Source organism: Drosophila eugracilis, unplaced genomic scaffold (genome assembly GCF_018153835.1).
Source record: "Drosophila eugracilis isolate 14026-0451.02 unplaced genomic scaffold, ASM1815383v1 contig_1104, whole genome shotgun sequence".
Taxonomy (NCBI): Eukaryota; Metazoa; Arthropoda; class Insecta; order Diptera; family Drosophilidae; genus Drosophila; species Drosophila eugracilis.
The window spans coordinates 380,829-400,623 of NW_024571881.1; the positions used below are offsets into that span (position 1 = coordinate 380,829).

Consider the following 19,795-nt stretch of genomic DNA (forward strand, 5'->3'; position numbering starts at 1 on the left):
TTCTCCATGCATTTGTTTAATCTATCTTGTTTTTATTTACCATATAAATTTAAATCGATCATAATTGTGTGCCTGTGATCGAGTGTGAGTGGAATTTTAGAATTTAAATGCCGACTGATTCCATCCACAAAAATGGATGGAAAAGCGATGTTGAAATATGTTTTTTATAGAATAAGTCGAGTGCGTGATATTTCTCCAGATGCTATAATTTTTAGACTAAATTACAATATAAACACGTCCCAACAGCATTTAGCGTAGTTAATTTTACTAACGCTCCAATTTATGTAGTTCCTAACATAGGGTCCAAAAAACAATCGAATCATTCAGTTTCTCCCGAGATACTGTAATTCTCGCGGACCATTTAATACAATTTAGCTCTCCTAATGTATCACCTACATTTTACTTTTTTTAATTCTAGCTTTACTTTTTATTTGTACATACTTTTTGTAAACGATACTCGACTAAGATCATGTCGCACTAATCCTGAATTACAATTACACCTCTGTTGTTAAAACAAACCTACGATTTATAAAGTACCTGTAACTCTCAACAAAGCGAGAGCCTAGAGGTGTTATGAGTATTATGAGCTTAACGATGTCTTGTACAACTTAAACTGTGATTGTGATCTTGATACAAACTACATATGAATTTATACAAAAGAATACTGTCTGTTAAGTCATGCCAAATCAGGTAAAGTTGTCCTATTCGTTCTGTACCTTATATACACAGTATGTAATTTTTAGCTGGGTCTCATGATCCCCTCTTTTATAAAAAAACAACCGATTGTAGTCACTAATTTGGCATAGTTTATGTTTTACAAAATACATAGGTATAATTCTGCACTATGTTTTTAGAAAATACGTCCATTGACTTGTTTGGACTTTACCGCGAAATAAAAAATCTATATTTGGAGAAGTTTGGAACTTCGTTACTTTTCAAAAGGAAATTAGGTAACCCGCGCAACTAAAACAACACGTCACATAATCATCTGGAAGGTTTCGAAAATGTAGCCGTTATTCAGCACTAATAAGGTGAAAATAGCCAAAACATTGTCTTATCACCAGTGCTGGCAATAAATTTAACTAGCTGTATAAAAGTACTCTAAGTTTTTTTTTAACATTAAATATTATGTATTTCGTACTTTAATGGTATTATTTTGGAATTTTTGATTATTACGTTGGATATTGAGATTACAATAAAATTAGCTGAAAAAAGCTAAGTTATCATCACTGATTTTAATAGGTTACCCAGCACTAGTACGTGATAAAAAATTTCGTGAAGTACAGAAAGAAAAAGCGAGAATATAGATCCAAGTAAGCCCAACAATAAACAGTCAGATTAAAATCATCAAGCATATAGTTCACATTCACTCCTCCGTTTGATCGAAAAACTGAAGTAAACTAACCGATTAATAGGAACAGCAAGTGCGAGAAAAAGAAGACCATAATGGCAGAGACTGCAAACCACTTCAATGAACGATTCCAAACCTTTATGAACGGCCTCGGCGACCGTTAGTAAGTATTACATACCGATGGGATACCTAAAAGTCTGGGGTCAAAGTGCCTTACACTGACGTGTTGTTTTGGTATCCAACTAAATCAACAGTTGGTCATCCGATCGATGGACCTTGAAACTAAAAGTAGATGGACTAATGAGACCTCCTCCTTCTCCCTTTCCACCAGTGAACCCTATGTGCGTGAACACCTGTCAAAGGTTTACATGGTCCTGGGTAGCACTGCCGCAGCGTCGGCCTTGGGAGCCATGCTCCAGATGCGCGACTTCCTCGATCTTGGAGTCCTGGCGGCGATAGCCACTTTGATTCTGGTCCTAGGCCTGCACTTCTACAAGGATGACGGCAAGAACTACTACACACGGTTGAGTATGCTCTATGCATTTGGATTCTGCTCTGGCCAGACCCTCGGACCGCTCCTCGGATATATAAGCAGCATTAATCCAGCTATTATAGTGTCGGCTCTTACCGGTACTTTCGTTACCTTCGTCACCCTCTCCCTAGCCGCTTTGCTAGCGGAGCAGGGCAAGTACCTCTATCTGGGCGGAATGCTAGTCAGCGTCATTAACACCATGGCCTTGTTGAGTCTTTTTAACATGGTCTTCAAGTCGTACTTTGTGCAAGTGGTGAGTCCCAATTTATTTACTCCGAAGTTCCTTATTTTATACCCTAATGATAGTGGGTTCTAAATTTAATTTTAACAAAGTATATTTCGTCACCAACACTAGAAATAGATACACAACCAGTAATATTTTGCATACGATCAAATCATACTTTATTTTTTATTTCACAATAATCTGATGTACTGAGATAATCTGATAACGTCTTTTCTATTTTTAGACTCAACTATACGTAGGCGTTTTCGTAATGGCTGCCTTTATCGTCTACGACACACAGAACATTGTGGAAAAGTGCCGAAATGGAAACCGAGATGTGGTGCAGCATGCTCTAGATCTGTTCTTTGATGTTCTTAGCATGTTCCGCCGTTTGCTGATCATTCTTACGCAAAAGGTAGGTTTTCGGGGCAAGGGTGTTTAGTCCACCGATCAGTTGCTATAAGCTACCTCACTTAGCTCAAGACCTTTATGGTATAACGCGTATCGGCCGAATTATCTATCTAGATCAGATAACCGCCAAACAGTTGCTGATCACTTTGCAAAAGCTTTAAATTCTGAAATTCGGTGTGAAGAACCATTTCAAACGGTATTTTTTGCAGCCATGGCAATAAGTATACTTTCACAAAGTCAGGCTAGAATCTTTAGGTCTGTATTAACAACTTGTGGGAAGTATATTTGTTTCCAGAAACTGCGAACGAACCTTTTTGCAAAGTTTTCTAGCTGCTTGTGAAAATATATTTATTTACCTTTGAAAAAGAAAATTCAGTAATGCTATTTAATTTTGTTACAGGAGGAGCGAAAACAGAATGAACGTCGTAAGAGGAACTAAGTCTAACTTTACTAAATACCAACCACCAAAACAAAAACAACAAGACAAGGGATACGAGGAGGTTGGCAGTTTTCTCTTTCTAAAAATTTATTCGCAGAGAAATTCAAATATGCCGTGTACATTTGGCTTTAAATTTACATACAAATGTTCAATATAAAAACCTTGAAAATTCCCCATTTAATAAATACTACAAAAAGTCAAATCATCCGTACTTTGCCCATTAATGGAGTAAACCAATCATGGCGCAGTAGATTCACCATGTTGATAGTATCGATTGGGGGCTGAGGGACAATTAATTAGGCTAAGTGCACACTGCAGGTTATAGCTCAATGTTTGACGAAAGTGGTCATTCGATGTTCTAGTTTCTAACGGATAAGATGGCGCAGACGGAAGATACTGTTCAACCCCTACTGCAGCAGTTCCAACAACTGTTCTTTATATCTAAGATAGCCGGAATTCTTCCACAGGATCTCGAGAAATTTCGCTCTAGGAATCTGCTGGAGAAATCTCGCAATGGAATGATCTACATGCTGTGTACTCTGATTGTCTATGTGGTGCTCTATAATATTCTCATCTACTCCTTTGGGGAGGAGGACCGAACCCTCAAGGCCTCGCAGAGTCAGTAAAGCATAAAACATGGAGGGGTGAACTTGTCACTCAATTTATTCATTGCTCACAGGCACCTTGACTTTTGTGATTGGCTTGTTTCTGACCTATATTGGTCTGATCATGATGGCCACTGACCAATTGACTGCCTTACGAAATCAGGGCAGGATTGGTGAGCTTTACGAACGTATTCGCCTCGTGGACGAGCGTCTTTACAAGGAGAAGTGTGTGATAGACAACAGTACCATTCAGTTTCGGTAAAAAGAAACATTTTTGTTAATTTTGTTGAAATTTTAAGTTCATAAGTTGAACCTTTCCTTTTAGCATCCGGATCATGCTTATTATGACAGTCGTTTTTGAGTTGTCCATTTTATTGGCCACCTATGTCAAGCTGGTAGACTACAGTCAGTGGATGTCCTTGCTTTGGGTAGTCTCTGCCATTCCAACGTTTATCAACACACTAGACAAGATCTGGTTTGCTGTTTCGTTATATGCGTTAAAAGAACGTTTCGAGGCGATCAATGCCACACTGGAGGAGCTGGTTGCCACGCATGAGAAGTATAAGCTGTGGCTCCGAGGCGACCAAGATGTAGCACCTCCTTTGGATAGTTCTCAGCCACCCCAGTACGACAGCAATTTGGAGTATCTGTACAAGGAACTGGGAGGCTTGGACATGGGTTCGATTGGCAAGAGTTCAGTGGGGGGCTCAGGAAAAAATAAGGTGGCACCTGTTGCTCACTCCATGAACTCCTTCGGTGAACCAATAGATTCTGCTACCGGTAAACCTCCTCCACATCCCCTAGCCTCCAATATGATTCACGAAAGCGAACTGGGAAATGCCGCCAAAGTAGAGGAGAAACTGAATAACCTGTGCCAGGTTCATGACGAGATCTGCGAGATTGGCAAAGCCTTGAACGAACTGTGGAGCTATCCTATTCTATCCTTGATGGCGTATGGATTCCTTATTTTTACTGCACAACTGTATTTCCTTTACTGCGCCACTCAGTATCAATCGATTCCATCTCTTTTTCGCTCCGCCAAGAATCCCTTCATCACGGTCATCGCCTTGAGTTATACGTCCGGGAAGTGTGTGTATCTCATCTACCTGAGCTGGAAGACTTCGCAGGCCTCCAAACGCACTGGAATCAGTCTGCACAAGTGTGGTGTGGTGGCCGATGATAATATTCTCTACGAAATAGTTAATCACTTGTCGCTGAAACTTCTAAACCACTCAGTAGACTTCTCCGCCTGTGGATTCTTTACCTTGGATATGGAGACACTGTATGGCGTGAGTGGCGGGATCACCAGCTACCTGATCATCTTGATTCAGTTTAATTTGGCCGCCCAGCAGGCCAAAGAAGCAATTCAGACATTCAACTCTTTGAATGACACCGCTGGATTAGTTGGTGCGGCCACCGATATAGATAATGGCAGTTCCACGCTGCATGACCTGGTGACTACTACCATGCTGACACCGTCAGGCTAAATCTAAGCCTTTTTCGATACTTTTAAATGTTAACAGCACATCTTAGCACCTTTATTTTAATCAATACCACTAAATAAATCTTCACAAAGCAGTTCTGAGTTTATATTCGGCCCGAGCGTCCTCTATTTCTTTTAGTAGGTCTGCGTATGTTGCATTAACTCCATCGCAGTCTAAGATTGCCACGCAGGAGATCTGCGCTCGCTTTTGTAGTGTGTGGGAAAGTTCCCTTCTAACAAGGGGAAAGCAGTAGGGCACCTTTTCTTGCTGACACTGGAATTTTAAACTTTCTATGGTCTTATCTAAGCCATCTGTTGAATGAAATAAGAATATATTTTGCTTTCAAAATAATGACCAACTCACACTCTCCCGGGCAGCTCTCACAATCGGTGGCCAGGAGCAACAGTTTAACCTTGTTGATCCTCAACCTGGCCACAGCCTCTCGGAAACCTAAAACCATCCGAGGATGTGCCCGAGCTTTGATTTCATTTTTGGCAAAGGCGCGTTTCTGGAAGCGATCCAATTCTTGGAGCAAATGTTTGACCAACTCCTTAAGACGAGGGCGGGTGCAGTTATCACAATAGCTGGAGGGGATTGCATACAATACTTTATACATACATACATATACAGTATATATTAGAGTTTCTAACCTTCTGAAGCGCCGAGAGTGTATTGAATGTATTTCCTTCGCGTGTGAACTTTCTATGGATGTGGGTGGTTCAATAAGGGAAAGCCTCTCGACTTGTAGCTCGACAGAATAAACTTTCAGAGGGAACTTTGAACAATCTTTTGGGGCTGCATCATTTTTTTTCTCCGTGACTGCGCTTTCCTCCTTCTTCACGGTGCGATAACAGCGTACGGACCTCTTTAGCTTGGTAATTTTCTTTTTGGGCTTGAGGCGGGTTTTACCTTTACGTTTGATACCTTGTATGTAATTATTCCTTGTTGTGGTTAAATGTGGCTTGTGCAGTTTCCTGACCTTTATTTGCCTCTGTGTTTTTGGTCGCGGCTTGACCACAAAGTCAAGCAGCGAAGTTTGCTGCTCCGGTTTCCTGTGCTTGTATTTGTACTTGGAACTGCGGGGAGTGTTCTTGGGTGCTGTATCCTTATCATCGCGAAGTTTACTGTATGCTTTCTGATCTATGAGGTTTATTTTGTCGGAATTTCGCGACATTTTTATAGAGCATCTCTAAACTAGTGATGGCTGGCGGCTGAGTGGTGAGAACGAAAATTCACCACACTTAAAAAAAAAAAAACAGTATTGGCAAACGACCACTGGTGGGCAATAAAAGGGGGAATCCGAAGAATAAGCGATCACTCGTCTTCAGTATCTTCCCTCTAAAAGTTAAACTTCTTCGGAAAAATGAGCTTCTCGAAGCATTTGCAAACGATTTTGGAGGAATTGTTAATTCCTGATAATAAGAGGTCCGAGTATACTAAGGATGCGGAGGAAATTCAGAATTACGTGATAGAAGAACTAAAACGTGTAGATTATACATACCTTTTGCCAAGTTTTCAACGGACTTAGCTTGGGTGGTAAGTGATTTTATATTAAATACAAAACAAAGAAAAAAGAAAGATCAAAAATAAGAACGTTTAAATTGTAAAAAAAATTTATTTTATAACTACATATGTACATACATATATACTGTATATATACTATGTACATATATGGTGCTATATGTATGTATGTATGATAAAGCTTAAACTGATGGACTTTCAAGAAGTAATAAAAATATTTGTAGAGGTGATATAACTGAAGTTATTTAATTTCATGTGCAATTAATGGATCGATAGTGATTGCAATTTATGAGTCAGAAGTTTAATACTATTTACTTTCAAAGTAAACTAAACAAATTGTATTCTTTAGGAAGTTACTTTGATCGCATCAAACTAAATGTTCCCGATGAATTTGATCTGCATATGAAACTAAAATTCCCATTTGATATCATCCCGAGACCTATCTACAGTGGGTTTATCTATTTGGAGGGAAATTTGGTCGTAGCCGGAATCCAGCGCATCCATCGTGTGCATCTTCAAGATTGGTTGCGCAATGCATTCAACAAAGTATTCAAAACGGATATAACTTTTACCAGTAACAGTGGCCGTGTTTACAAATTGAAATACACGCTACAGGGCTATGGTTGTGCGCATACCATTGAAGCCGTCAGTGGAAGTCACTCGATATCTTTTGATATGGTGCCGGCTTTCGAATTCTCTGGGAGGCATTGGCCGCTTGCAGTTCCCCCGGTTCCTGCTGAAGTACGGGAAAATTGGCCTTGGTTCGCCATTCCGCAAAAAATGCCCAAGAATAAATCTAGGACTACATTCATGGTTTGTGCACCTCAGTGGGAGCGAGAAATTATGAAGGACTCGGATAATTTGAAGAATGTTCTACGGTTGATGAAAGGATTAAGAGACGCCCATGCTCGGAATTTGCCACACTTGTCCAGCTACATGTTGAAAACAGTTGTGCTCCATCGAATCGCAAGTGTTGATTGGCAAAGGGATCTGGGCACTCTCTTCGTGGAGATGTGGAGTCATTTGGTGGATCATCTTAGAGCCGGTAGGCTGGAATTCTTTTTGGCAAAGGATCACAATATTTTCAATCGTATGAATAGTGGTGAAATTAAGAAATGTTTAAAAGCTTCTGAGAATTTGCTCCAAAAACTCCGCAACGCTCAGTTAAATGTCAGATATTTTGATTTGGCAGAACTTTTTGATTGTTAGATTGGAATTTACTACAAAAATAAGATTTTGTTTATTTCTGCATACCAACATAATACGTTTCAGTTAAGAAAAAAGCGTGTATAAGCAAAGAAAGATGATTTTTAAGGGCATCGCCTAAACGTTGTTTGTCTTCCTCCAATATCGAGTAAATAAACAACTTGAAAAATAATGAAAACTCAACACAATTCCAGAAGGAAATATTTGATTTCAAATGCATGTGAAATGCCACTCTTCCATTAAATTGTGAAATTTATTGATCTACTTTTTATTTATAATTTGGTACAGCTATGAGTTTTAAATACCTTAAGAAGAGACAACTTTAAACTTACTTTATACAGGAGAGCGGGTAGGCAGCTTCTTACCCTGGAATTATAAACGGTAAGTACAAAGGATAGAGTTCAAAAGAATTTGGCTATAATCGAATTTTGCTTTCGATGGAAATGTGAAGGTCGTTAAACTCCTTTAGGTGGGAAAGGATGGCGTCCCTTTCCCGTTTGTAAATCTCCCAGAACTTCAGATATTGACTGACGTGTTGCAATACCAGGTTGCGGGCAAAGTCTAGACAGCTCCTCACGTTTCGCATCCGCCGTTTGCAGCTGGTCAGAACCGAACGTATCTGCTGCTCCGGCTGCAGTTGGGCGATTACAAATGCAAAAACGCTTTGGACATCAATCCGCACATCGGTGGGAAAAACCACGGACTCGGTGGGCTTTGATTGAGGGAAGACGATCAGCGATGGAGTGATCGGCATAGCCAATTCCCAGGGCAGATCATTTGCCTTGCTATCGAAGCGTACAAAGTGCACTTCAGGACTGCTTAGTAGCGCCGAAACCTGTAAGAACGCTTGCGACAAAACTGCTGATAACGCGCAGTCCGGACGATACATAAATACCACATTTGTGGCATTAGGTAGCTGGAGTGCCTGTAGCAGCATTTGTCTATTATATTTCCTGCAGAATCCTGAATGATTCACTGCAGGTGCATTCTTGTGAATCCTCGGCAAAGTCCTTGAGTAAAACTGGCGGATGAAATCCTTTAGTGCGACATAAGAAAAGCTATGTTGTTGCGGCATCACATATAGCGACTCTTCCGCCGCATCCAAGATGAAAACTTGAACCTGCTGATGGTGCTGCTGAATGCCAAGCTGATGCAAATAGTCCCTATACTTTATAGAATCAAAAATAACCACGCTAAGCGACCTGTTGTGAGCTGCGTACTCAGCCGAGTGTTGCCAAATAAGATTGCCATATTTTGTTACCATCCTAGCAATACCGATCTTTATTGCTGGTGTTCCATGCTGAGAGTGAGCCAGGCAAAGATTTCTAGCGTGCAGTCGCAGCAAGTGAGGGACCTTTCGTTTTCTAGGGTGATTTTGGTGAGAGTACTGCTTCCATAGATGGTTGAGGTACCTGTTGATTTGATAATAGTTCGTCAGCGTTGCTTTGATTCTTCCCCAAACGGGATAACAGCTACGATTTTGGTCAGATTCCAAATACAACTCTTTTGGGACTTGCAGTAGAGAGTAGGCGTTCTCATCCTGCTCCATTAAAGTGTTCCAATAATCTTCGCATCCCTCTGACTGCTTCCTTTGAGCGGTAGCCATTTCCTCACCCATGACACTCGCATGGTGGTAATGATTCATTCGAACTCCCATGGCTAGCACCGGAAAATGTCGCGCCTTCATAGCAATCGTCATTGGTGTGCCATAGCCGTTGGAGAACAGAGATGTGTTCTTAAGAGTATTACGTACCCAACGGAGAATGTCCATTGTTTTCCAGTCCACAGAACTGCCATTAAAAGTATGTACGCCATTTCGGCTGTCGATGACAACAAACTGGGGCAGATTGGCCTCTGCAGACTTTAGCATTTTTTTGGCACTGTCACCAAAGTTAACGGTGAAGCGGATATTCCTCTCTGGATCTAGCTCCAACCAACGCAAACCGGCAGCTAAGTATAGCTTGTAGGCCTTATCGTCCGGCGAACCCAGCAGGCCTAGAACCACTGCATCCGAGTGTTTTCTTATGGCTGCCAATTCCTGACTGCTGTGTACCCGGTCGAGGGGCTGAAGCAGATGGTTCATGAACCGGGCAAGTTCCTCAAAGCTCCATGCACCATGGTACTGCAGCATCTGTTTTTGTCCATAACGAACCACTAGCGTAGGCCACTTGTCCGGATAACCACCTGCGCCCACGACACCAGGTGGCGGCATCAATGTACGGCTGCAGTTGCACTGCAGATGCCAACAATCGATGGCCCCGAAGAATGCGTACTCCTGATAGTAGTGCACCAGGCCATTGTACACCAGCCGCGCCTGCCTTGCTTCACTGGCCCAGGACACGTAGTAGAAAAGCAGAGAAATCTCCGACTCGGCCGCATCTGCCCGGATTTGCGGCACACTGCGGCCAGGGCACTCATCTATGGTCACCTGGTCCGCTGTGCCGGACCTGGAGGCACGCAACTGGCCGATCGTAAGGGCCGAGAGCACCAGGTAAGCAAATATTTTCATTGCAACCGGTGAAGCTAATTAGTGGGCAGAAACAACAACAAAAACCGCCACAAACATATGACCGCTTATATCATGGTCACACTGTATCGTAGGTGTAACAGTTTGTGTCACTGAGACAGGAAAATCACAGAAATTCTAGTTGATTTTGTTTTAAACTTATTATACAATTTGATAAGTTTATTTTGGTAAAAATTGTTTGGAAAAAAACAATAAATTTTGAATATAAAAAAATCTGAAGTTTAAAATCATCATTGTTTAACACTAAGCGGTTCGCGGCTCTGTAAGCTTTACTCGTTGTCCTACACTGCCAGATGTTATCGATGTAGATAACTAGCACTATCGATTCCAAGTGATGTTAATTAATCACTTTTACTGTTTACTTTTTTAATTAAAACTGAGATAATTAAATTAACGACAACGGCTGTTCTTAACCCACTGCGACGCGTAAACGAAGCCGTTCCAATCGGCTTGTCGAAGAAAAGAAAACCACCCAAGGGAAAACCACCAGGAAGTTGCCAACCGAACCCCCAAAAAAACCCCATTTGGCGAAGACAACAAGAGTAATCAAGGCGTGTGTGTGGAGTGCATAGTTAAATCAGTGAATAATTTACCGTACGGCCTTCGCCTTCCCCTGGGGGAACAACAACAAAGTCTCACGTTCACTTACACCCACACATAGGCATACCACGCAACACAAGACGCACACATAGGAAGGCCGATAACCTGTGTGTGAGGCAATCGCCGTCATCGCCCGAAATCAAATCACTTATCGGGGAAAATAACAATAATAACAACAGAAGCAGCTGCAGCATAATCAACAATTAGATATATAAATACGGCTCAAATATGGGATTGTTATTATCGCGGCTGTGGCGGATGTTTGGAAATGAGGAGCATAAGCTGGTGATGGTGGGTCTGGACAATGCTGGAAAAACGACCATCCTGTATCAGTTCCTGATGAATGAGGTGGTCCATACCAGTCCTACGATCGGTTCCAATGTGGAGGAGGTCGTTTGGCGAAATATACACTTTCTCGTTTGGGATCTCGGAGGCCAGCAGAGCCTGCGAGCTGCCTGGAGCACCTATTACACGAACACAGAGCTGGTGATCATGGTCATCGACTCGACGGATCGGGAAAGGTTAGCTGTGACACGAGAAGAGCTCTACCGAATGCTACAGCACGAGGATCTGAGCAAGGCTAGCCTTCTGGTCTATGCCAACAAACAGGATCTTAAAGGTTCCATGTCGGCAGCAGAGATTTCAAGACAACTAGACCTCACATCCATCAAGAAGCACCAGTGGCACATCCAAGCCTGCTGTGCGCTCACAGGCGAAGGACTCTACCAAGGATTGGAGTGGATCGTGCAGCGCATCAAGAACAAATGACCCGCCACACACGCTACGTATTAGCTAATTAATCATTAACAACTAGCTGTCTAGAGAAAGTAAACCAATTTTGATATAAACAATTTTTAAGCGTTTCCAAATTGTTTGAAAAGTTGTTGCCAAGCCAATTTTATTTAGTGTAAAATACGTCTGAAGAAGGATACCCTCAATGATTTAAATCTACGTGTATATGGATAATGTCTAGGAGCTAAGCCAATTAACTACCATACTTCCAATAAAATTACAAAATAAACAAGTTTATTTCGACACTGTCGCGTATCGCGTATCAAATTGAATACAAATTACAAATAGAGAAGTGGACGTATTTTCCTCTCTGAGCATTGCCTTGTAATTGACATTGTTGGCTCGATTCGGTGATGTGTGAGATTGTTTGTACTCTATCGTCTAAAATAAATACATGGTTGTGTAAAAGTTAGTGTCTAGGATTAGGTTAAAACATTAGCATTAAAATATAGCCACAAGAACAATTTGATCACAAAAGTAAAAGCAAAATAAAAAGCGGGGTCAGTGGGTTTAGAGTCTAGGTGAGATTGCAAGAGCTGCTGCAACTCTTTAAAGGCTTTCCCTGGCCCAAAGTGATTGTGTTCTCCGGCACATCCTCCACATTGTTGGCATCGTGTTGGCGCTGTCATAAAAATAATATTAGTTTGGTAAGCTTTAGACGATAGAAGTCTACCTTAAGTTCGTTAGCAAGGCAGCGGAAGGCGTCCTCCACATTCATATTCTCCTTGGCGGAGGTCTCCATCACGAAAAGAATTTCAGGTATATATTGACACATCTGGCGAGCCTCCTCAAAGTCTACTTCACGCTGCTCCTCCAAATCGCACTTGTTGCCCACAAGGATAATCAACACATTGGAAGCCGTATACCTGCGCACCTCCTCTATCCACTTTTGCAGGTTGGAAAAGGAAGACCGCTTGGTGATGTCGTATACTGTAAGGAAAAACAAGGCTGTCAAACTAGGTAAACAAACACCGTGCTGATAAGGTTGCGCGCTATTAAAATCAAAGCGTTTGGTAGTTATCAGTAGAACTTATTTTCCATGACAAATGGATGGGCGTATGCCCTGAAACCGAAAGATACTGGACTCACCAATTAAGACCCCGTTGGCTGAGCGATAATAGCTCTGCGTAATGGTGCGAAACCTCTCCTGACCAGCAGTGTCCCAGATTTGCAGCTGAAAAGGGATTTAGGATGTGAATCATCAGGAGCAGGCTCTTGGGTAATCCTTTCCTCACCTTGATTTGTTTGCCCTCCACGGCGATGGTCTTCATCGAAAAGTCCACTCCGATGGTATTTCCGTGTCGCTCTATGTAGTTCCCAGTTTTAAACCTGTCCACTATGCAAGTTTTCCCCGTCCCACAATCGCCTATGAGAACAATCTTGAACAGGAAGTCGAAGTGCTCTTCGTTTGGCAGTGCCATCAAAGTCTGAGGATTGCGGGCGGTCATCTTGTGGCCCCCGTACTGGCCGTTAAGTGGTCTCTTTTGCCTGCGGCCCTCCTTTTCCAATGACAACAAAGTGAAGTAAAACTAATTTAATTGATACGCAATATCAGCTGTTGCCTATCGATACTAGAATCATCGATATATAAGTGGGACATTAGAAATTAAAAGTTTGAATTAGTTTTAACTTAATAAAGTTTTTTTTTCAAGTTTCTTTAATTGATTTTCTATTACAAAAAGGTAAAAACTCATACTTAACTGACATATCGATATTAAATGCAAGAAAGTGATATCGAAAACCGTTAGTTTTTATCATCGCCTTTTAAATATTAGCTGCCAATTTTAAAGATGACCAAAAATTAAATCAGAAATTTTTTTAAGTAATAATATTTAAAAAATTTAATAAACCCGTAAGAAACACAATATTACATTCAACTACAGTATTTACGATTTTTATTGTTTTCTCTTTAACTATTTAGTCTAATACAATTTGGCCGAAGCAAATTTACACGATTTTCCAATACCGACATGCCAGCTCGCACTGGTAGTTTAGAAATGGAAATCTATTTGGTAGATTTTATCATTACGCAATAAAGCTTTAAATATGTTGACAATTTATTTAAATGACTTCACTATTGGAAAGCCCTCTTGCGTGCAAGTCCATGTGAATCGGGGTACATAGCCCGATTAAGCCGGCGATCACGTAGGTCAGGCTTTCTGATAACACATGGGACTTCAATAAATTTTCACCACGTAGCTTGATGATGGCGCCATTTGACGCTAAAGAGTTCGCTTTATGGGATTGTAAATATTTATGATGGGTTTCGAAGAAATTCCTCAAGTTTTCCCTGTGCAAATCTTCGCTAAATAGAGACCTTGACCCACATATCAACTTCTATCTCTAGACAGCGAAACGAGACTCACTTTCAAACCGCAGCGGAAGCGGCCGAGAAACATGTTCTATGTATCTCACCGAATGCAAATAAGCTGACCAACTGCTTCGATTGCCAACCGAATTGGAAACCGCATGCCAGATGCGCCTGCGCACACGCACTGTCGCATCCATTTCGCATGGAAAGTTTAATTGCGCCAGCCTTAGTCGATCTAGGGGCCAAAGTCTAGGCGAGAACTTGTCCCACGATTAGCCAGATACTGATGGACGTTGTCCACACAGGAAAAAACACGGTCTTTTATAGTGGCAATATACAGTCATATTTCTGATGGCCATTTGCCATTTAGATGATTTCGTTTTGTATTAAATTATAAGTAAGGATTTAACTTTGATTGTTTTAAAAATGAAATTTATAAAAATGAAATCATTATATTATTAACGAACAAGTTTTCAGTGCTTTGATGCTTTGAAGTGAAATTACGACAGCCTTAGATTCACAGGCCGCAACCTAGTTTGAGCCAGGAAAGCCCTCACGAAGGCGATGAGTCAGAGGAATGCTGGAAAACACTTCGCTGTAGATCTTTCCACACCCCCGCAGCTAAAGATCTTCCTGGCAGGCAAAAGGAAATCAAACAGAGAATTGGCAACTTCACACAGAGGCTCTCGAACACGAAGACCAGATCAAATGAATTTTTAGCAGGCCTGGCTGACTGGTTTGCCGTTTTGGCTGGCGGGTAGCTTCTGCCCGACTACTTCCCCCAAACACCCCTTGAATTCTCGGCCAAACTTTTGCATTGTAGTTTGGCCCGTTCGCCGTTGCTTTTTATCGCTCGCTTCGGCCGCTGGCCGCTTTAGTTGAATTTCAAACGTTTGCGCGCGCGGTTGTCGGAACGTGTCCCGAAAAAAGTCGAAAGACCGAGACATCAAATCTATTCAGGCTTTGACAACGCTTTTCCTTCGGTCTAAAGGACCGTCAAGCACAGTTTAAAAAGTGAAAAACGTGTTGAGATCTTTGCCTAGGAAAAAACATACGTTTGATCTCTAGCTTTGAACTTTGTAGAAAAAGGAAGGAGATTTTCGCAGCGGAAAATAGGTCACAGTCAACCTAACCAACCTGTTTGGGAGATTTTCCCAAGCTTATAAAGATTATGTAAGCTTCAGACTCCTTCCGCAAAAAGTGGCAAAAATAAATTTAAAAAAACCCAATTACCTAATTGTCATGCATCCGGCGTTATCGCTTGTCAACTTTCTACCCCCGCTTATTTTGATTGATTTCTTCACTTATTCGAAGCACGAACATCTACATTCAAATCCAATTCGAATCGAAATCCGTTGGACACTTGCACTTTCCACCGCCGAAATGGCCTTTCGCAACGATTGTTTTTGTTTTGTTTGCCGCATTTCTGATTAATTATTCAGCACCATTTCTCGCAGTGCGGGTGCAACGTGCCCGCAAAAACGAAAAACTTAAGCCACGAACTTTTTAATGTGTGTCGATTTTGCGGCGATATGGTATGAAATAATCAAAATTATTATTCGATCAAAGTGCCAGCGTTCACCTGCTGACCCAGTTTTCGGTTTCACTGCTAAAATTAAGTAAATTTCTTTATGTCGCTGTAAAAGCAAAACTCTCTGGATTCTGACAGACGGACATGGATACGTCCATACTTAGCAGGCGCCAATTAAAGCTCAGCTGCACTAATTCGCCATAAGTTGCCAAGGCTTTTCTCTGTCTCGGACACTGTCTCTTTCTCGGTCTCCATGTTTCCTTCTTGATCTCTGTCTCAACTCACTTCTCTCACATTCCCAAGTGACATTTGTTGCGTGTTAGTTGTTTGTTTGTGTCTGCCAGGTTTTTTACCAAAGGGTAACTCCCCTGGCACATGAGACTGGCTACCGAAAGTTGTAAATCTAATGCTAAAAATATGTAAACATATATTCAGCATTTTATGTACTTACATTTTAAGCTATATCTTATGAGTTTAAACGAACTCTTTGAACTTACATGTGTCAAACCTAGGGGCTCACTTATTTAACCTGGTTATAAAAGTGGGTCGTCGTCCATTTATTTAACAGGCGCCATAAAATACTTAAAAAATATAATAAATTTGTGAACTTTTTTAAAATATTTTAATGTTTAGTTTAGATTCTGATTATTTGTATTAATTATTTTTATTTTTTTATGTAAAATTGGAAGCTAAACACAGTAATTCAGGAGCACTTAAATTGTCATTCAAATTCAGACTGGATTAGTGACTTTTTTGTTGCCTGAAAGGCATTTAGTCTTCGACTTAGATTTTCGCATAGAAATTAAAGTGATCCTTGGCCAACATCTGTTAGGCCACCATTCATGGCCATAAGCGAGAGTCGCCGCCAAGGCGTCGCTGTCAAATGCTGTGGATGGAGTGAAGCAGAGTGAAGTGCAACTAGTGGACGGTCCAGTTGTGGCGCTTCCTCAACGCACTTGCCCAGTTGGAGGCAGTGGCTCCGCCTCGTCCTCCTCCCTGATCAGCCTAGATAGTGACCCCATTTCGATTTCACGTCTATCACTGAGCTGCAATTAATCTCATCTGCATTTTGGCCTTAAAGCTGAACCACGCCCACCGGCTGTATGCCTGTCTGTCCAAAGAGACGTCTTGACACCGAGTTAGCTTAGGCCTAATTTCTTTGTAGCACTGTCATTGCAGGTAAACTCGGTTACTCTCTTCCGTAATTTATTTCAATAAAAGCAAAACATAACAACATGTTTAAACTTTTATAAGACTTTTTCAGAATGATGTTTAGCTTACTTTTTTTATTGGTTACTTATACAAAGCCCAGAATCTTCTCTTACTTAGCACCCCACACATATATTAAAGATATTTAACCACGAGGAACGCCCAATAGCCTGTTTGATATCTTGTTTATTTCTGTTGTAACGTTGTCAAATTGGGAGAAACTTTGCCGAACCTTTTGGATAATTGAGTCGATGAGTTGTAAAGAGGAGTGTGTGGAGTAGGCTGCAATGCCTTGGTCTAGATACCTGGGGAACCTGCACCTCCCAGTTGGCCGTCAAATTGCAGCCTTTGGGAAAGTGCTGCCGCATCTGGCTGGGGCTCTAATGATTGCCTCGGATCGCTAACGGATCGCAAACACTCCATCTATCTATGTGTATGCCAAACCGATACGAACCGGCTGTGGCAAGTGGCAAGTTCTGCGCTTAGTTGCATCATTGGTGGTGCGGTAAAAGTGCGTCTTGCTCCATTTTGATTTTATTCGGGGTGAAATCTACGACTGGATTCAATTGGTTTCGTTTAGAATTATAAATCAATTTGTTAGCATGCTTTCACTAAATACACACGCATATTGCCAATTCTCCTTGCAACTGCAACTGTTGTGAATTTATGTAGCTGTAGCTGCAAGTCGTAATCAGAATTCAAGCTGCGAAGGCTAACGGTTTGAGGCATGGCAGCTGAAACAATGCCAAGAAGTGGGGGAAAAGCTTTCCCAAAAAATCGACATACGCTTAAACATAGAGCTCTAAGCAAAGAAACCAGTTAAATTATGATGAAAATCAGGGGGATGCTTCAAAGGGGAAAAGTGGTGGGATATAAAATCTGGTTGAGAATGCAGAACGGGGTGTGCAGACCAGTAGGAGAGGCGATGTGTGCACCACAATTGCTGTTATACAACTGTTGTATAATGACGGCCATTAGGCCAGTCTTTTGCCAACTCAATTGCTGGCTAGTTGAATTTGGAATGGAAGCCCGCGTCTAGTCGAGTTCGTTGTCTAAGTCTCTTGTTTGAGGTGAAAATTGGAGGAGTAAGCAAATAAGTGGTTAAATTAGTTTAAAGAATCGCATTGCCACTGTTTACTTTGTTAAAAGAAGTAGAGCCTTAGTTCAAAGCCACCATAAATGAATATAGAGCAATCAGCTATAATAGCATTCACAACATCATCCATCCAATAAGTGATCATTTAGCTACTCTAATCACTATCATCAAAACATAAGTGTTATTATGACAGCATATTTTTGATCGTTAAGCAATGAGCTTGATATAAGCTTATCTTGTAAAGCCCCTAAGTAATGAGTTGGGAAATCTTAATAGGCTATACAAATATACTGAGAAGTAGTTTTTCCACTCTTTAAATAAAATGAATTATCATCCTAGCACTCATCACTTCAGCCAACGATGGAGCTGAAGAACGTGTTAAGTCGCCACAGCCACCTGCTCCTCCTTCTGCTACTGCCACTTGTCAACTTATGTCCAAATGCATTGGGGCTTAGTCGACAGGCGGATGCTGGCCAAGATTTGGATATGGCAGCACAGCTGGCGGATGCTGATGCAGAAGCAAGGCCGGACTACGATGCCGATTCCCCGGACACGCCGCACATACGAAAGAAGCGTCTTATATGGATTACGGATGATGGTAGATTGGCCCTGCCGCCAGGCACTTCGCTTACATTTGTGCCAACCATAGCAATGCCCCTAGTTCGACACCCGCCCGAGGGATTCTTCTCCAACCTGACTATCAGCTTTCCCGTCACCAGTTAGTATTGAGCTCTTCATACCAATGATTAATCAATTAACTTGTATTTCTGTTGCCGCAATCCACAGTTGACTTTGACAAACTGGGTCTGACGGACAACCAAAATCCTTTGGGGGATCTACCGCCGTTATTCGCCCGGTCTTTTGGTCACGAGGCGGGTCACATGGTGGGTGAATATGTGGCAAGATATCTGCATGTACAGCGCAGGAAGAGGGATCTCAGTGAACAGCGCAGCAGGAGCGACGAAGATCAGCCTTTTAAGGTGCACGAAGAGGGACCAAAGTTTCCCGAACTGCCTTCCGGATTGCAGCATATTTTCCATGGAGGAGAGAGGGTTTTGCTATACGGCGTAGTGGAAGACTTTCTGTCCACCTTTGGAATGGACGGAAAGGCCTGCTTACTAAGAACCATCTGCGAGATGCACTCCCGAAGTCTAGAAAAGTTTGGGGTCTTTGGAGAAATGACAAAACTATTTTTAACGTAAGTAGTTTACTTTTACGACTAAAGTTATAAATTGTTTAACGATAAAATCTTTTCCATGCAGGGTGACAAAATCCCCATTTTCTGATCTGGTGCCCGACTACGTTCAAGCTCAGGAAGTGGGGGAGGGCAAGCAGGCTCCAGGAGAATGCTTTCCTTACTTCAAGGCTTGTCCGAAGAGTATATTCAAAGCCTTGTCTAGCAAATATACCAAACCATCTCCTGCTACCCAGACGAAAAAGACAAAACCTACGGACAGACCCGTGGGAGAGTATCACGAAGAGCAGGTGGTTCAGCTGCCCACCTCTCGAGATCGGAACAACGATGTGTACATGTAGAACCATATTCTCCTCCCTTGCGAACTCCCATTGTTGACCTCTTTTAGTTTTTAGTGTTATGATTGTATTGAGCGCGCCCTCAAAGTCACTTGCTTGTAATTAATGTGTACTAATTAATTTATTATTATTTATTTTATTTACGCATTGTATTTATTGTTAGTCGTAGGCGTTGTTAACTGCTTAGATTCATATCTCTGTTTGTGTAAATAATTGCAATTGTGGCATAATCCCTTTCAACCAACCTTGTTGAACAAATAGAAAATTGGTTCCCAATAAAAATGATTTTAATGTAAATACGTTTTAAGCTCGCGCCATATTTTAAAGCTGGTTACGTTATCCAACACTAACGTGAATCACTAAGCTTATCGGTTCTATTGTAAGTTTCTTTATTAAAGTTGCTAATTAGAAGAAAAGTTGGTTT

At 41.5% G+C, this 19,795-nt stretch overlaps 8 protein-coding genes across 11 annotated transcripts; 5 read left to right on the forward strand and 3 right to left on the reverse strand.

Moving 5' to 3' along the window:
• The first annotated feature begins 1,221 nt into the window (after positions 1–1,221).
• Positions 1,222–3,158, forward strand: LOC108109862 (bax inhibitor 1). Of its 4 annotated transcripts, none has more exons than XM_017218646.1 (5): positions 1,222–1,313; positions 1,416–1,514; positions 1,683–2,136; positions 2,351–2,521; positions 2,918–3,158. In XM_017218646.1, the coding sequence occupies exons 2-5, from the start codon at positions 1,447–1,449 to the stop codon at positions 2,954–2,956; spliced, it is 732 nt and encodes a 243-aa protein (XP_017074135.1). In that variant the 5' UTR covers positions 1,222–1,313; positions 1,416–1,446; the 3' UTR covers positions 2,957–3,158. The 4 variants fall into 4 exon arrangements, 3 of the variants coding, with proteins under 3 accessions (XP_017074135.1, XP_017074136.1, XP_017074134.1); XM_017218647.1 differs by having other exon boundaries at positions 1,249–1,313; positions 1,397–1,514; XR_001772535.1 differs by adding an exon at positions 2,584–2,713 and having other exon boundaries at positions 1,256–1,514.
• Positions 3,159–3,232: 74 nt separating this feature from the next.
• On the forward strand, positions 3,233–5,133 carry LOC108109863 (gustatory receptor for bitter taste 66a). Its single transcript, XM_017218648.2, has 3 exons — positions 3,233–3,574; positions 3,636–3,819; positions 3,887–5,133. Exons 1-3 carry the CDS (start codon positions 3,334–3,336, stop codon positions 5,046–5,048), a joined length of 1,587 nt encoding a protein of 528 aa, XP_017074137.1. The 5' UTR covers positions 3,233–3,333; the 3' UTR covers positions 5,049–5,133.
• LOC108109861 (selenocysteine insertion sequence-binding protein 2) lies at positions 5,076–6,304 on the reverse strand. The gene is made up of 3 exons (XM_017218643.2): positions 5,696–6,304; positions 5,409–5,629; positions 5,076–5,356 (listed from the first exon to the last, which is right to left on the reverse strand). The coding sequence occupies exons 1-3, from the start codon at positions 6,217–6,219 to the stop codon at positions 5,130–5,132; spliced, it is 972 nt and encodes a 323-aa protein (XP_017074132.1). The 5' UTR covers positions 6,220–6,304; the 3' UTR covers positions 5,076–5,129.
• Positions 6,305–6,385: 81 nt separating this feature from the next.
• Positions 6,386–7,775, forward strand: LOC108109762 (cyclic GMP-AMP synthase). The gene is given in 3 exon segments (XM_017218435.1): positions 6,386–6,537; positions 6,539–6,581; positions 6,916–7,775. Coding segments are annotated over 3 exon segments (1,032 nt in total). The 5' UTR covers positions 6,386–6,408.
• A 205-nt stretch (positions 7,776–7,980) lies between these two features.
• Positions 7,981–10,311, reverse strand: LOC108109910. The gene has a single exon (XM_017218718.2). It carries the CDS (start codon positions 10,279–10,281, stop codon positions 8,188–8,190), a length of 2,094 nt encoding a protein of 697 aa, XP_017074207.1. The 5' UTR covers positions 10,282–10,311; the 3' UTR covers positions 7,981–8,187.
• A 282-nt stretch (positions 10,312–10,593) lies between these two features.
• On the forward strand, positions 10,594–11,934 carry LOC108109900 (ADP-ribosylation factor-like protein 5A). The gene has a single exon (XM_017218707.1). It carries the CDS (start codon positions 11,128–11,130, stop codon positions 11,665–11,667), a length of 540 nt encoding a protein of 179 aa, XP_017074196.1. The 5' UTR covers positions 10,594–11,127; the 3' UTR covers positions 11,668–11,934.
• On the reverse strand, positions 11,904–13,248 carry LOC108109899 (ras-related protein Rab-43). Its single transcript, XM_017218706.2, has 4 exons — positions 12,927–13,248; positions 12,781–12,865; positions 12,365–12,621; positions 11,904–12,313 (listed from the first exon to the last, which is right to left on the reverse strand). Exons 1-4 carry the CDS (start codon positions 13,137–13,139, stop codon positions 12,209–12,211), a joined length of 660 nt encoding a protein of 219 aa, XP_017074195.1. The 5' UTR covers positions 13,140–13,248; the 3' UTR covers positions 11,904–12,208.
• Positions 13,249–14,893: 1,645 nt separating this feature from the next.
• On the forward strand, positions 14,894–19,677 carry LOC108109777. The gene is made up of 4 exons (XM_017218454.1): positions 14,894–15,175; positions 18,178–18,556; positions 18,625–19,036; positions 19,101–19,677. Exons 2-4 carry the CDS (start codon positions 18,199–18,201, stop codon positions 19,372–19,374), a joined length of 1,044 nt encoding a protein of 347 aa, XP_017073943.1. The 5' UTR covers positions 14,894–15,175; positions 18,178–18,198; the 3' UTR covers positions 19,375–19,677.
• Positions 19,678–19,795: the final 118 nt, after the last annotated feature.